General features: G+C 37.4%; 1 protein-coding gene across 2 annotated transcripts; it reads right to left on the reverse strand.

Moving 5' to 3' along the window:
• Positions 1-1,951: 1,951 nt before the first annotated feature.
• On the reverse strand, positions 1,952-16,605 carry rxrbb (retinoid x receptor, beta b). 2 transcript variants are annotated; one of them, XM_073871961.1, is made up of 11 exons: positions 16,447-16,605; positions 15,212-15,411; positions 14,970-15,117; positions 12,640-12,822; positions 8,387-8,535; positions 7,969-8,098; positions 7,402-7,534; positions 7,264-7,305; positions 7,051-7,142; positions 6,760-6,865; positions 1,952-4,437 (listed from the first exon to the last, which is right to left on the reverse strand). In XM_073871961.1, exons 2-11 carry the CDS (start codon positions 15,356-15,358, stop codon positions 4,299-4,301), a joined length of 1,269 nt encoding a protein of 422 aa, XP_073728062.1. In that variant the 5' UTR covers positions 15,359-15,411; positions 16,447-16,605; the 3' UTR covers positions 1,952-4,298. The 2 variants fall into 2 exon arrangements, with proteins under 2 accessions (XP_073728062.1, XP_073728063.1); XM_073871962.1 differs by having other exon boundaries at positions 16,413-16,574.
• Between the last annotated feature and the right edge of the window lie 274 nt (positions 16,606-16,879).

A 16,879-nucleotide genomic window follows, 5' to 3' on the forward strand; every position in this document is an offset into this window, starting at 1 on the left:
CAAACCAATTTTGTTGTTTTTCCACATTTAAGGGGAAATTTTTCATTACCGCAACGTGTCTATGACTGGATTTGGGTTCTTTGACATGGAATTATTTATAATTAAAAAATCTAAAAAATAAAAAGCTTCAGTGCATGTTATACTATAAACATTTACAGTAAAAAAAATGTGGAATTTATGTATAAATGTAGAGACAATAATAAGGAAATAAATGTGTCCAAGACCAATTTTCTCATCCTCCACAACATTTTTTTAATCATTGTTCAAGGAACTAACATTTTCAAAAAAAATAGTTGGAAGGGACATAATTGACTGTGACACTCAAGATGGCTACCAGGTAAGCAGTTCTTATTTTTTGTCTCCAGATAAAAGGTAAAATTGTGTTTGTTATAGTACCTAGACAACTTTTTAGTTCACATTACCAAAACATGAGTTTGTAAATGCATATATTTAATGTAATATTATGTTGCGGTAATCATACTTTTTGATAATGATAATTTAAAAAATGTAAATAATCCTATAGGAAATGTTTTTTTAATCCTCCAAAAATAGCGGTTATAGTAAGTTTAGACCTTATAGATAGAATTTTATAAAAAGAAAATTGGCTTCAAGGGCTTTTAAAAAAATTCTGATGCTGGACACCTTCTAAATCTGGATTTTGTGAGATGTTAAATAATGTACATTGATGAAAATATATTTTAGTGACTGAGGGTGAAGCACTGGCCCGATCGGGCAAGTGGCAATACTTTTTACTGGTCCGAACGTCTCTCACGCTTACCCTGGGCAGTCCTTTATGTTGAGCCCACACACATGCATGGATATATTTAATGTGTATATACATTTGTTATGTATAATTTATATTATATATAAAAATAAATACTTAATATATAAATATTCTTTCTTAAAATTATACATGCATGTGTGCATATTTATATATACATTATTATTATTATTCACAGTTCACACACACTTATGATGTAAACAAAAACTTTTATTCTGCTATAGATTAATCCTGATTAATTGTTATGCATCACTATCAGTGCTGCAGGAATTACATATTTTGCAGGACAACCCCGAAATGATACTGGTTCTCTCGCAAAAATGCCAAATTTTCCCATAGACTTGCTCGTATAACTACTCGTCTTAAATAGGAAAAACGTTGATGGGTTTGGTCACTCCTAACTTTATCTCTGATTGGTACCATTGAATGAATGGGGCTAAGCTAAATGCTATCGAAGCGTCGCAGCGCGCTCCAGCGCTTCCGTGCACGCACACAGATGATAGAGGGATGTATCAACAATTCTTAGTTAAGGTAATAACATATTTTATTATTGAAAATGTGTAGACTATTCCTTTAACGACAAAAACAGGGTGACGCGGGAGCCAGGAAGTATGATGCTATCTGAAATGTTGCCAAAGATGGCATTACAGGGACGCAAGAAGTATGGCAAGGGAGACGCAGCGTCTCGTTCCCTTCTCAGGCAACAATAGTTACATACGTAACCAGAAACGTTTTTATGTGTCAAACACAACTATGCAAAAAAGCATTTTGGTATGAATCAACATTCGCATACAGAAGAAATAAGCATTTAAAGCGAACAGTTTAGCACGTGTGCTTAAGTCTAGAATTTTTATGATATTATCCTACACTACACAGGGAATAAAATGGATTTTTTTCCAAAAAACTTCTTGCATAAAATAGATTCAAGCACTTTCATTGACCTGTATGTATGTACGTACGTATATTTTCAAAAACTTCACAGGGCTTTGAATGTTTGTCCCCAGATGCACAAACTTTCAAGAACCCGTGGGAACCCTGCTTCTGGGTTGGGCAACAAAAATACATCATCCCTGCGGCACTCTATATGGAAGCAATGATTATACAGTGGCTATATAATAGACATACTGAACATGAATCATTTATTCATTCATTAATTCTCCAAACACATAGTTGTTAGACATATCATCACCTTTATTTAGGGTCAAGTACAGCAGATGGTTCTCTTTTTCAGCATCACCGGGCTCTTCTAAAATGAGCCGTGACAACATCCAAACTGATGGAATCTCATTACTTATCATAATTGTATGACAATTTTTAGTGCAACAACAGACATGTAACATGCCTAATGCAGTAAAGATGTTGGTTGTACAAGACCATACAAAAACAACCTTGTGTGTTGTTAGATTATATCTATGGCAAGTGAGTTTGCATTTGTCCCCATAACTTTATTCAGCATGGACAGAGAGATGCCATGGTAAAGCAAAAACAAAACTAAAACAAAAACAATGGTAAGTTGAAAGGAAAGCTCAGTTCGCAGGGAGAAAATAAAAGACAAAATCCAAAGAGTCTAGGATTTACGGTAAAATCCAGTGCAAACCATGTCTTTTTCTCCGATATGTAAGCCAACTATAAACTAAAGCAAGTGATAGAAGCACGAGAATACATACTGATTCCTAGCCTATGTCTACCCGATAGCTACACAATGTCCTTGAACAATATCTGCACAGTATAAATTTCAAGTTGAAAGGGTTTCCAAATAGAAAAGCAAGTCCTCTGTGTCCATGAACTTTCATATTGCTCAGATTTAGTATAAGCTGAATATAGCTGTTGTTTTGAATGTGCACTTTTTCAGGGCTGTCATATGAAATGTCCATTCCTAAGCACCAAAGTAAACATAAAACACCTGACCCTGGTCAAAAAAAGCAAAAACTAAAAAGGAATGACATTTTTAGTATAGTGCAGTTTACTTAAGGAATTATCACTTTTACACAGTTACCCGATATGTGATAAAGAGTGTGTTTTATTAAACGACGGTTAACTAGAGTAAAACCAACGCAGGTTTTAAGACAATTTTAGCCGAGGACACTTCAGGCAAAACCGAAAGAATGAAAGAGAAATTGACCTGCTTCGTACGATAATCGCCGATGACATAAAGAGAGATTTGTCCTTGTTTTCTTCCTTCTCTCGTATGTTAAATAAAAAACATATCAAGCTTATGTCAATTAGGCACTCATGATGCGATAATAAAACGAGTGCATGAGATAATAAAAGAGTGCTTGGATTTCTCTCACATCCACCTCTGTATTTAGGCTTAAAGGAAAACATCACCGTTTTTCAACATTTTACTATGTTCCCACCTCAACCCAGATGAATCAATACATACCTATCTTCCTTGAATGCGTGCACTTAATCCTTGCACAGCGCGCAATGAATGTGTTAGCATTTAGCCTAGCCCCATTCATTCCCCAGGATCCAAACATGGATGAATCCAGAAGCCACCAAACACCTCCATGTTTTCCCTACCCAAAGACTCTTACATGAGTAGTTATGGTGGCACAAAATAAAACGTGGCAATTTTTTAAGCAGATAAAAATGAGAACTATATTTTATTATACTTTAAAAATTGCCACTTTTATTTTGTGCCACCATACTTAACAGTCTTTAAATAGGGAAAACATGGAAGGGCTTGGTGGCTTCCAAATTCATCCCTGCCTGGATCCCAAGGAATGAATGGGGCCAGGCTAAATGCCAACACATTTACAACGCGCTGCGCAAAGATTAAGTGCACGCATTGAAAAAATATAGGTATGCATTAATTCACAAGTTGAGGCAAAAACATAGCAAAACGTTGAAAAACGGTGGTGTTTTCCCTTAACATTGCACAGTATACTGTAAAAATTGCATTTTTTGGAGATTATGCATCTATGCTGTTTTGCATCATTTCAAGCTTCATTGCATATAGATCTCTTTGCCAGATTCCTCGCACTGGGCAAAGCCATGTCAATTAAAACCTATAATACCGAATGAATTCATTCATCTCTCTGCCCAAGTGACCAGTCAGTCCTTGTCGGTCGGGGCGAAATAAAATAGCCACACAAGACGAAAGCACCAAACTCAAGAGATGGTGAAGCACACGCACATACGATTAAAGCTTATCCTCCACAGTGTTTTAAAAGCCTCGAATGGTTCTATCAAAATGTAAACCCCGCTTATCTAAACCAGTCAGGTAATTGGAGCTTTCATACTTACAAACTTTTGTTTTTTTATATATAAAGAATTAGCTTACTGTTGAAATGTAGCACCAAAATTTTTCATGGCGAGTTTTGGGTCTCTAGATTCTGTGGTGCACTTAAGAGATAGTCAAGAGAAAAAAACAAAAAAAAACAATAAAAATACCCCCGGACCAGAGGCGGACCAATCGCTGTAATTCCCCTGGGAAGAAAAAGTGCAATCACAGTTATCTCCAGGACCTAGGGCAAAATCCCTGTCTCCAAACCTCTCGCTCTCTCTGATGCAGCTAGTGGGGTGACTCCAGCATCTCCATGAGGAAAGTGTCAATGGGGGTGTCTCCAATCAGCTTGAAGAAGAAAAGGTGCTCCAGACATTTAAGGCCAATTGAACGCAACGCAGGAAGCCGAAGGAGAAGCTTGGCAAATCTGTAAGCGAGCATTTAAAAATTAGTTTAAGGTGACAACGATGTAAAAAAATGTCTTTGCGTATTAGAAGAATTTCAGGTACACAAGACAAAGCTGTCAAAAAGATTCGAGTTTACACAGATTCGCAAAGACGACTAAAAACACGCATTATGTGTGCCAGGACAGAAGATGGCAATGTTACTTTGTAAAGAAACACTAAACCAGAGCTTCCCAAACTTCAGGCCCCCAAAAACATAGCAAAAGCTCCACGACCCCCCCCCCCCCAATTTGTATATTACATATATTTAATAAACAGATTGTCTCTTCTTTTCCACAAAATTATTAACATTTATTAACCAGTTTTTGAGAATCTCATGTGAATTATGAGAACTACCATAAAATATAATACTTTTATATATGGTGAAAGATGATTTGTAAACATTCTTTACAAATATTTAAACACTACATACTTTCTGCATACGATTTACAATTATAATACATCAAAGTGTGTAACAGAACCTACATAGATCTATTGCAAGAAATTACATAACTATTTAAAAAAGATAATAAAATCTAAAACCATTTACAAGTAATGTATCTCACCTCAATATAATAGAAAAAAATGTTAAATGCTTTATGTTTATGTAATAAGGATAAAAAACAATTAAAATATTTTAATTTTGATTTAGCCTAGGCAAGGCCCCCCTGCAGTACCGCTACAGCCCACTGGGGGTCCGTGGCCCACAGTTTGGGAAGCACTGCACTAGACGCCTCAAACCATAAACACTTTTTACAGAGTCATACAGAGTCATGTCTGCAAAAGCAAGTTTAGATGGACGACGAGGTGGGTTTATTATTTAAAGTGATCCTGGACTATAAAACACCAACATTTTGTACATTTTGTTGGAAAAGTGTTTAAGGATTAGTCCATTTGAAAAAAAAATCATGTATCATCTTGCATACGTCATCCGTGACCTCTGGATGTGATGATTTATTACGTAAGGTGGAGTTGCTGCGTTGACGGAATTTTCTGAAACGGTTAATCAGAGTGTGACAAACCCGGTGATACCGGAGTGGGAGGGGCTTATAAATGCGCATGCAGACGTGCGTATTTTGCTTTCACTTTTGAATTACACAACTGTTTAAAGGCGGAGTCCACGATGTTTGAAAAACGCTTTGGAAAAGGAGACGGGCCGACTACCAAAACACACTTATAGCCAATCAGCAGTAAGCAGCGTGTCTACCGACATCCATGCTGGGTTGCGTATGTGTGGGGCGGGTCTATCAACAGAAGGTCCAGATTCTATTGGGATAGGGGCGTGTTTGTTTATCTGATTTCAAATATCAACATTGGCTTTCAAACATCGTGGACTCCGCCTTTAAATGCAGTGCTTGCGTACGCTGTGTAATTCGTAATTCGCACGCAGCTTCTGCCATCGTCTGGTCAGTCAGCTTGCTTCGCACAGGAATAAATGAAATCTGACACCTGCTGCTCTGTGATGTGATGCGCGTTCAGCTCCACTGAATTCAGGCAGCAGACACATTCAGTTGTTAGTGTTTGCTTTCTCTAACGAAACTAAATGATTTAAGAAAATATCAAAATGACGGTGAAAGATCGTGTCGCGTAGGGCAAGTGATCTAACCGGTGAGAGGCTGAAGCACCAGTAATCACCGTTTCACCGACTATCACGGCAAGCCTAACGTGAAGTTGCGCTGGCGCGTCACACGACCGGAGGGAGATGAGAAGTTGTGGTTAAGTGCATATTTTTTATCGTTTTGCTAGATAAGACCCTTATTTAGATAAAAGCCTCGTTTGGGATCGTTTAGAGTCCTTTGAAACTGCAATTTTAAACTGCATTAAAACTGTTAAGTGTTGGGGTCCATTAAAGTCCATTAAAGTGAGAAAAATCCTGGAATGTTTTCCTCAAAAAACATAATTTCTTATCGACTGAACAAAGAAAGACATCAACATTTTGGATGACATGGTGGTGAGTAAATTATCTGGATTTTTTAACCGTTTAAAAAGCACAGTGTGACAAACAGTCATCTAGGCTGCCATTGTTGTTTGGGTTATACTCGCGCATTCCTACAGACCGAATTAACACATGCGCCTGACGTCACCGTTATCACAGATTTGCATTTACATAGTTTACATAAAAGCATCATTTTCAAAAACTTGCACTTTAAACGTGTCATAACCATAACCCCCCCAAAAAAACAGCATGCGTAAAAACTTTCCCATTTACGGCTAACAACTTTGTGTTTTCAGCCCCTATTAAGTGGCTATTTAATAAATTTGCATCTGAATAAAATGGGTCTGACCTACACAAACTGTTTCCTCACCTTCCCTGCTGATCAGGGTATTTCTGCTTGCAGTAGGTCTCCAGGGACGCGTAGACTTTCTCTCGGAGAAGCTCTACCTCACTGGTGCTAGTCAGACCTTTGGCATCTTATAATGAGAGCAAAAAAGATTACTGGATGACCATCGGCACTCCAAATTAGACCAACAAAAAGTAACATCAATCAACAATAGGTAAAAAAAGAATGAGATTTCTTTTTCTTTTCTCTAGAAAGAGAAACCAAAACATCAGAGGTTCAAGCTATAACTAAAACATGGGCAGGAGCCTCGCTCACCTGGGTTAAACAGGACAATGGCGCGCAGACAGCCGAGTTCTGTCTTGTCCATCTGCATATCCCGCATCTTACAAACCAACTCAGTCAACACCCTGTCAAATAAGTAAATGTCATTCAGTGAGCTACACATGACATCTAACAGCATCTGCATTAATATTACATCTATGTGTGACATAGAAATGAAGTAAAAGACAAAATGTCTACAGATGTTACCTGTCAAATAAAGCTCCCACCTCTGCACTTTGTGCACTCTCCCTGTAAAAAAAGTTAAAATATAATAAAATGCTTAAGTGCCCATTAAATACTTATAAATGGATATTAAATCATTATACACCAGAAGTGTAGTGTAACCTGTCAAAAAAGGCCTCCACACCCAAGTTATGAGTGCTGTCTCTGGAAACATGCAGACCTGTGGCCAACAGGATCTCATCCTTTACACTGATGGAGCGATGAGAGAAGGCGGCGATCAGAAGCTCATTCCATCCTGCGTTACAAGAATATAACACGGATTTAGTAAAAAAGCAGTTATTTCTTTATTTTAGATGTTTGTGATGTATAGGTGAGATGATAATTCAAACCATGGTTACTTTACTAGGACACCTTTATACATTCATTATAAATGACTATGAAAAGTTATACTAAAAGAAGCTCCAGCATTATTTGTTTGCAAATGCAACTACATTCAGACATGTTAGGTGTCCAAATACTTTCTTTAGGCAAATGCATTCCCCAAAAACAACGTGTTTAAGATAACATTGTTTCACTGTTGGAGAAAATGCACAGACAAAATATCTGATTGGGACATCTGGCATGCTTAGATATATAAATTCAACAAGCATTTACTGATGTAGTGAATATTTCACAGATATGCAAAGCCAAAGTTATACACAAGAGTGTGAGAATGTCATGCGCTCGTACCAGCCCTGAGGAGGATAACTTGGTCGTCCAATGGCAGCTCAGAGAAGTGAGGGATCTTCTTGGCCCACTCCACCAAAGTGAAGAGCTGTTTGTCTGCAGCCTGGCAAATGTTAGTGACTGGATCATTAGGCTAAAGAACATAAACAAGAGGGTTAAAGCTAATTTTGCAAATGCCACTACTTAAAAAAAACATGAGAAGAATTTTTAAACCGAAAGATGGATTGATTCCAAACAATGAGCATTCAAGGGCACATTCAGAACTTAGATCGTAATCTCTAAACCAGTTCTATGAAACAGTCATTAAAATGGTGTCTGATTAAAAGTGCTGCCTAAAAAAAGTCAAAAACTCTCTTGATAATGCCAAAATGTTTTTTTTGCTAACAGCCGGCCATTAGCGGCTTGTTTAAAGTTTACTTACTGAAGCAGTCACATCCGAATGCAGATCTGTCCTGTGCTCCACAGCCGTCTCAGCCTCTAGGATCTTCTCCACGGGCATCTCCTCATTCACTGCGCTGCTGCATTCATAGTCCCCGTCCCGTTCCTTCCCCTTCTGACGCTCGTCCTGAACAGCTGCAAGAGGACAAAAAGGTTTTCATTCAAATCAATTTAGCAGCTTGATCATTTGTATCACACCTGGAGTGGTGGAGCCCAGAGCCAACGGTTCTGGCTTGTGCACCGGTCGGCTCCTTTGGGAAAATTAAACGATTTGTATACCATCACCCCATAGAGGCTGTTTATACTTGGTATTAAGATGTGTTTTCATCGATCGGATCACAAGTGGACGAGAAAGACACATCACGTTTACACCTGGTATTTAAATCCGTCTCCTTTGTCCACTTTTGACCGCTTCTGTCCTGAATACTGTGAGAGTGTGGTCTTGTCAAGACGTAAGGCAAGTCTCTCTGCTGTTATTCAAACGCATTATGTATCTATGAGTTTATATGGACGCAAACTAATATTATGTCAGAGTCCACTGCTTGTTTAGCAAGTAAACTTGCTGCACAGTGTTTTATACATGTATATGTTAGAGCTTTCTCTGATATTTCAGCGCAATTGATGAAATAGGATTGCGCAACTTTCACACACTTGCAAAATGAAACTGCGGAGATCAGCCGCTTTAGTTTTATCAATGAAAGGCTAAAAATAGCGCTGTTCACCGTCTGTTCGCGCCAGAAGTCAGAAAAGATGTAAAACATTGTGTTCAGTATCTCAGATAAGATAAATGGGTGGAGAGAAGGCTGTTCGAACACATTCAACCACATGTCAGTTACAATACAAAAGCAATCCGTTCGAAAGGGGTTTCGACTACCTCTGAAAATGGTTGGAAGTGGACGCGTTCAAAACGTTTTGAACACCGTTTACAAAACCGTTTACACCTGGCATTAACGTCGTCCACTTGTGATCCGATTGACGAACACGCATGTTAATGCCAAGTGTAAACAGCCTCATAGTGACCTTGAACAAGACAATTAAACCTAGGTTGTAAATTAGGAGACTATTTAACAGAGTTCCACAGGGATGACATACATTTGTAGGCAAAACCCAAAAACAATTTAGCATTTTAGCACATCCGGTTCCAACCTCACAAAGTCAATGTGTTTTTAAATAGGATTTTGGTTAAACACCTAAAATAAGACCTTGGGTTAACACAAGCCCAAGATATTTTCATGTTTTATCCCTACGACACACAACACACCAGTAATACCCCCCTTGTGACTTTTAAAGCTTTTGCATGTCTTTAAAAGGGTCGTTGCTGGTGAGTTGCTTCGTGGGACTACAGACTTTGTCTGGGACTTTAAACGTCATCACGTATGAAGATTTTAAAAAACAACGCATCATGGGCACAATTCACATCTTATCAGGAAACATGTTTTAAAATGTGTTTAATAAAGTTTAAGAGCTTTCAGAAGCTTGGTGGTGATGACGTTAAAGTTAAGTGACTTTGGTGTAGTTCGCTCATAGCCTAGGGTTAGCTTTTAATTTCTAGTAGGGCTGTCAAAATTAACGCGTTAATTACGCGTTAACGCAAATTCATTTTAACGCCACTAATTTTATTAACGGAGATTAACGCAACGCGCAATTTCTGTTTGACCCTTGGTCCAGCCCATAGTTGAATGAACAGAGACGCAGACAAATGTGACTCTCTCTTAATGAGTAAAAGGTTTTTATAGAAATAAGAACACTAAGCAAATCGTATACCAAATCAAATGCTCTAAATGCTCGTTGGACATCTGATATGATCTTTATTTATACGTCTGAGAGGTGTAACGTTACCGTCCTCCTAATGCATAATCTAATACAAAAATGCGTCTCAATTCATTTTGGTTTCGCTTTTATGCATGACTTAGAAAATAGACTGCAGGACTTGCTTGATGTTAAAATAGTCATTAAGAGAGATAAAGTTCGGTACCTGATTAATGTTAAAGAGTTATTAAGAGCGACAAGACTCAAAAGCGATCCCCTCACGCTGACTGACTGACATTTGAAGCGCGTGCACACAGACGCGCAAGTGCGCGACCCGGATATATAGACATCTACACAAAATTACAGTTTTACAAATATCTGCTTTGATAAGAATTCACGCAGGTAGGATCTATAATCTGTTATGTCTTAAGTAAATGTTTGGTTAACTGTTGGTTAAAAATATCTGATGTGTAACATTATATTAGATCACTTAGATTTTAAGCAGTCTGTCTCAATGTCAATCAAACAAAAGGAAAAAAAAGTTGAACATACATTGATGATGTTTTTGCTTTGTGTGTGCTAAATCTATTAGTTTAACCAGTGATTTTAAGGTATTGATGTGGTAATATAATGTATGGATGTGGACATTTTTGTGGTAATTTGACTCTTTCAACTTCAAACACGTGTAGTTCTGTCATATTTTGTTATATTTCAACAAATCATGCATTGTTCTATGTTTTAATAGAGAATGTCAAAATATGAACAACTATTTTTTTTTTAAAATTTGCTAATTCCGACTCAACTTGCCAGCACAGGTCACAAATGATGCAGCAGCAAACAAAAATGGAGAAAGAAAAATCTTCTGAAAGGAAAATTCATATACAAAACAATGGCTGGTGATTCTGTTAAAATGTAAACAGGCTGTTGTTAACATACATTTGCATAAAGCATCTATATATGTATATATGATTAGAATATTAAAAACCTGAAAAGTGTTAAATTAGGGTAAATTTAGAATGGATAAAAATGTGCGATTAATTTGCGATTAATCGCAGTTAACTCATGAAATCATGCGATTAATCTAGATTAATTTTTTTAATCTATTGACAGCCCTAATTTCTAGTAAACACATTTAAACTTCGACATTCATCAAAGTTGTGTTCATCTGTGAAGATTATCCTGCAGGACAAAACGTATAAGTGTCTTTAACTTTTGTTAAACAAAGAGCTTCTTTTTTGCGATAAACCAAAAGTCTAAAATGAATGGGCTTTTTGTAAGGGAAACCAGTGTACAGCTAACCTCCGGCTCATCTCTGTGGCACTCTATTGAAATGACTGTCAAAAAATAAATAAACCTTACTTTAAGTCAATTCAGATAAAATATAAAAAGCATCCTTTCTAACCATTTTAACATCTTTGAAAACAGTTTCCTAGGAATGGGAATAGAAAAGTTTGCAGGGCTCAACGCAAACAATTTTTTATACTGGCCCAGTCGTACCAGTGGTTCAGGTTTTCACTTGCCCTGACAAAAGTTTCACTGGCCCCAAAATGTCAGTGTCACATATTTAAAAATAGTAATTCAGAAGTTAAATATACTTGTATACACAACAGAAAAGTTCCAACAAAAAAGGTTCACAACTTTTCTGCTTTAGCTGTTAACTGACAGTAAATTGTCCAAAATTTTGCATTGATTCTTTCGTTGTGTTTTACCCAAGTAATTGTCTGCTTCCAATATGTTAAATAATATACATTGATGAAAATATATTTTAGTGACTGAGGGTGAAGCACTACCCCGATCGGGCAATTGACAATACTTTCTACTGACCCGAACGTCTCTCACGCTTGCCCCGGACCACCGGGCAGTCCTTCATGTTGAGCCCTGATTTGGTTCCGATTCTTTTAGTAACTTACTTTAAAAAAAGTAAAAACAGACTTTTGGTTGAATCTGGTTAAGACAAGACTCACTTCAATTCAATTGGATTTAGACTAAATTAGTGAGTGTTCTGCAAGAACCAGTTCTCGGGAACCCTTCTAGCTGTTCCACACCCATGTATGACATGCCTTGGATTGTAAAGGGCCTAAATTGTGACGTATTTTTAGTCAAAACTCATTTTAAGTTGAAATTACTGCGGCACTAATTATGTTAAGTGCACTAAACTCAAAATTGGTTTCTGGGTAAAAGTGCCTTGCCTTTGTTCTTGTTATCTGGTTTGACAAAGCCAACCAATTTGGTTGTCACTTTAACTCTGGTTGATCATTGTGTTCCACCCAACGTGTGCAATAGCTGACAACACAGTCTCGTATGGAAACAATGCAGAGCTTCCATCAACATAATGGAAATCGAACATAAACCACATACAAACAACCCTTAATGCTTTATTTTACTAACTGCGCATTTTCCACCTACCTAAATGTTCTTGAATGAAAAGCATGTGTATTACTTCATGTCATAGCAGGTGATATTTTTCTTGACAAGCTGATTGGTACCCAGCCTCTCTTTTCATTCCCGTAGCCAGGCACTTCTGATAGCGGCAGTACTGACAGCGGTTGCGTTGGCGTTTATCAACCAGACACTCCTTGTTGTCCCTGCAGGTGTAGCTCAGGTCTTTCCTCACTGTGCGTTTGAAGAAACCCTTACAGCCTTCGCAACTGTACACACCATAGTGCTTCCCTGCAAACACATACACGTTACCTGTCATGACATGTCACCTTAATAACACAAAAGAAATGAGAAGATGAGGAGATTTAGAGATTAATGCAATAAGTGCTGTTCTTAGGGAGGTTTAGCCTATCCAACCTGACTGCTTATCTGCTGGACAGACTTAAAGCTTTACTGCACAATGCTGCCTTGGGATAAAAAATTTTAAAGCGAGTCATCAATCCTTGTAACAGGTGTTATTATTATTTGTATAAAAAAGTTTTTTATTTAATTGGAAATTGTAAAAAAAAAATCGAATGCTACGTACACACCAAACACATAGCATCGCATTGCTCGCTCTAGATTACTTGCGAGATTTAACGTTCTGTCATGCAAATTTTTCGCTTGAGTTGAATATTTTCAACTTGCGCGAAGGCACGTTTAAGGCAAATAGCGCACGTTTTCGCTGCAATCGCGCCGCCCAATTAGTAGGGCTGTGACGATACATCGCGTTCCCCATTGAAAAGACCTGCCTAAAATCGATTCTGAATCACAAGGCTCCGATTCTGTGTTTCATGCACAGCTATGTGATCAGTAGGAAGTCCTTATCAATCTAATCATTATGAGTTTGAGTTGTTTATAATGTGAATTTAAAAAAGACACATTCGTCAAACACAATCATTCAAAATATTTTTATTATAATGAAAATACCTGAGACAATCTGAAGAACAGCAATATAAATATCCCTTTAGACTCCTGGAATATCGTTTGTAATGCTGCTACTTCTGTGGCACTAATGGCGTTTCTACACGAGAGCGCCCTCTGACTTTTGGATGTGGTGGCATTTCACCGTAATTCATTCAAATTCATTCATTGAGAAAACGCACGATTAATCACCACAGCCCTACCAATTAGGGTCATTCACATCGCCCCATGCGGGAACGCGTCTGCTCGTGTCTTTGCATTGACTCTGTATGTAATCTACTCGCGCAAATCGTTAAACTCGCATTTAAGGCCACTTGACTGAAATGTTTCTCATTATCTTAAAAACCTTTTGATCTGCAGGTGTACCCCTAAATGTTTGAAGTTTGTTTTGCAAATAAAAAAAATGTATTGTACCTAATTTTCTTTTATTACAAAACCAACATTTAATTTTAAAATGGGTTGACTTGGACCAAAAAATAAAGAAAAAGCAGCCAAGAATAAACGGGAACTACTTTAAAAACATTTTAATGATGAAACCTCAAGTTGTTTGATTTATTGCAAAACAATGATTTAATGTTGTTTGGTTTAATTTTCGTCAAAGAGTGGCTACTTTAAAAATACTAAAACTTTAAGTAGTTTTAATTTATTCTAGAATTTTTAAATTCGACATAATTCCCAAAATTGGATTTGTGTTATTTCAAAGTTTTGATGAGTTTACTTTTATTCCAATTGCGGTACATCTGGTAGTGTATGTTGTTTTGCAGCTATTCGCTTGTTAAGTCTGACATCACACGACACCCCTTCAGGTCTAAAGGCCAAAGTATGGTCCATTTTTTCACGTACACGAGGGTCCGCGTACAGTGCACGTGATGCAATTTTCGTCTTTAGAAGAGTGCACTTGTACTGTATGCGCACTGCCGGATTTTTTGAAACCCTGCATACGTTGTACGAAGAATGTAAGATGCGTTGCATTTTGTCGCAATGCGTATGCGTCGAACGTTTGCGTACATGTCAAATAAACTATGCTTTGCATGGATGTGCATTCGACCCGTGTGTACATTTGCAGACATGTAAAATACATGTAATATACTCCAGGCTTGAGCGCTCTATCAGATACCTAAGCATAAGCAAACAACAAAAATACTAATACTAATATACACTCACACTTTGATATAAAACTATGGAAAAAAAACTCCATGCACTTGGAAATGCTACTCCTTACGTTATGACTTAACAAGGGGATAGACAACAATTTTTATTTTATTTTTAACGTTTCTACCACAATATCTGCAATAAATAAACAAAGCACAAAAGCAGTGCTTTGTATTTTACGTGATCATTCATAGCCAGCAAATACATGTGGCATGAATGAATTCCAACTTAAAGAAAACCAAATGAAATACATTTCAAGCCACTATATACAAAGTGCTGGTCCACATCAGGGCAATCTAAAACCTCTATCTTCCGGGACTCACCAGATGAGCGATCCCCACAAATGGCACACATGCGTTTCTGGGACAGCATTGGCCCGGAGCCACTGACAGACTTTAGGCCATACGGGGGTTTCACATCATCAGAGCTACTGACAGCATGTAACCCAGAGACAGACATTGAGGAGTTTATCTACAAGAAATGGGTGAACATAAACAGAAAAGAAGTGTTAAGAAAACGCAGAATTTGACGCAATACGAAAAAAATTGGTAGTCTCCTCAAATACCTGAGGGTTGCTGTTGGGTCCATAGCCGACAGATGGGGTGCCCGGAACGCCGGGAGAACCGATGGATGAGCTGACGGCTGACAGTGGCGAATCTATGGAGCTGACAGGGCTACTGACGGCTGAAGTGGAGGGTGGTAGGGAGCTCATAGATGCGCACTAGACTAGCCAATAGAAAGAGCAGACGGATGATCTTTGATAATCTAGATTACAGAAGAGACATGGATACATTAAGAGATTTAGTGCAATGAGATGTGTTAAACACAGACAAGACTTTGCAAATATGCTGTACAGATTTAAACTTGTTCTGAAAAAGTAGTTTGTTAAACATCAAAATACTGGATAAAATCAAATCACGCTTCGTGTTAAAGGGACAGGAGACTATCTGTTACATTTCATGTCATTATGGTTATGTAAACCAAACTCAAACCAAATGCAATGCCATCACAACATTTAGCTACTCATCCGTGTTTCCTATTTTTTATCATTCACACACATTAAACATATAAAACAATAACACTGTGTACTTCAAAATTAAAAGTAACGTTTTGGTCTGATAGTCTATTATTAATTCTAGGGCGGATTACGCCAATGCCCAGGGCGGCGTCCTAAAACTTAGTGAGGTGCCTACTTAGACATCATATTTTGCTTTTAATCATATAACTGTTATTAATTTCTGCATGTGAAATTATTACGCCTCCCTAAAATACTGTCTACGTAGGCATATACAAAGCTAGAATTTGAGCGTGAACCCTACGTGGTTAAGGTATTCACCTCAATGTGTTTTGGGACACATCCTAAATCTGCTCCTTATATCACCTACTTCAATACGCGCACTAATATTAATAAACTCCATCTATGATTTAAATCATAAAGGTTGACTAATATTAAAATGGATTTAGTTGGTACGCCAACACCTACTTGTTACTTCTAACTGCGTTGTATTTATTTTCAGTACGCAGCTAACGGACAAACTACAACTACTAACTAAAAACTCTTTTTATTCAAATAAACACATGCAGAACATTATTTCTTTATAATCGTCGTTTTGTATAACCTAGAAGAATGTGTATGGTAAAAGTCAAAACGAAGCGAAATATGGAATCAGTCATATGCTAATCTCGCTTTAGCCTAGCGTTAGCCTAGCCTAGCCTAGTTCACCCGTGCGTTTGTTTGTTTTTCCATCATTTGTAGTGAAGCTTACAGAGTTTACATGAAGTTTACAACTCCATCCTCACCCAACAAACACCTCGTCCTCCGACAGTAGGCTTGTGTCCTTTAAAGCATCGTTTCATCTATATTTTACAGTTCACGCCATAAATGTTTGCGTCGACACAAATACCTTGTTAGTCAAGCCTCCTAGTGGACATTGCGAGTCTATCACATAAGAAATGTATGAAGGCAAATAAACAAACAATTAATAAATACACTGTGAAACTGTCTCTCTTTTAATTGTGTCTCCTATGCAAGAAAAAAATTGATATATGTTAAAAAAAACTGAATTATATTTCAGGATCTATAAATGATTCTACATAAGTATATTTTCTGCATTTGAAAATAAACATGACTTTCACTAATATTTTTCAAGCCTGGCAACATTTATACCAGTAAGCACTTTCACTAAAAATAAATCACTATTTGTTCATGGTAAAAATCAACACCAATTAATTA

This window comes from Misgurnus anguillicaudatus, chromosome 10, assembly GCF_027580225.2.
Source record: "Misgurnus anguillicaudatus chromosome 10, ASM2758022v2, whole genome shotgun sequence".
Taxonomy (NCBI): domain Eukaryota; kingdom Metazoa; phylum Chordata; class Actinopteri; order Cypriniformes; family Cobitidae; genus Misgurnus; species Misgurnus anguillicaudatus.

Excerpts from the sequence above, each read along its gene's own strand:
- rxrbb (XM_073871961.1), bottom strand. The coding sequence starts at position 15,358 with ATGAGCTCCCTACCACCCTCCACTTCAGCCGTCAGTAGCCCTGTCAGC. Across the intron at positions 12,823-14,969 it reads TTGTGGGGATCGCTCATCTG|GGAAGCACTATGGTGTGTAC; the intron begins GTGAGTCCCGGA and ends ATGTGTTTGCAG. Across the intron at positions 8,536-12,639 it reads GGGAATGAAAAGAGAGGCTG|TTCAGGACGAGCGTCAGAAG; the intron begins GGTACCAATCAG and ends CTCTTGCAGCTG.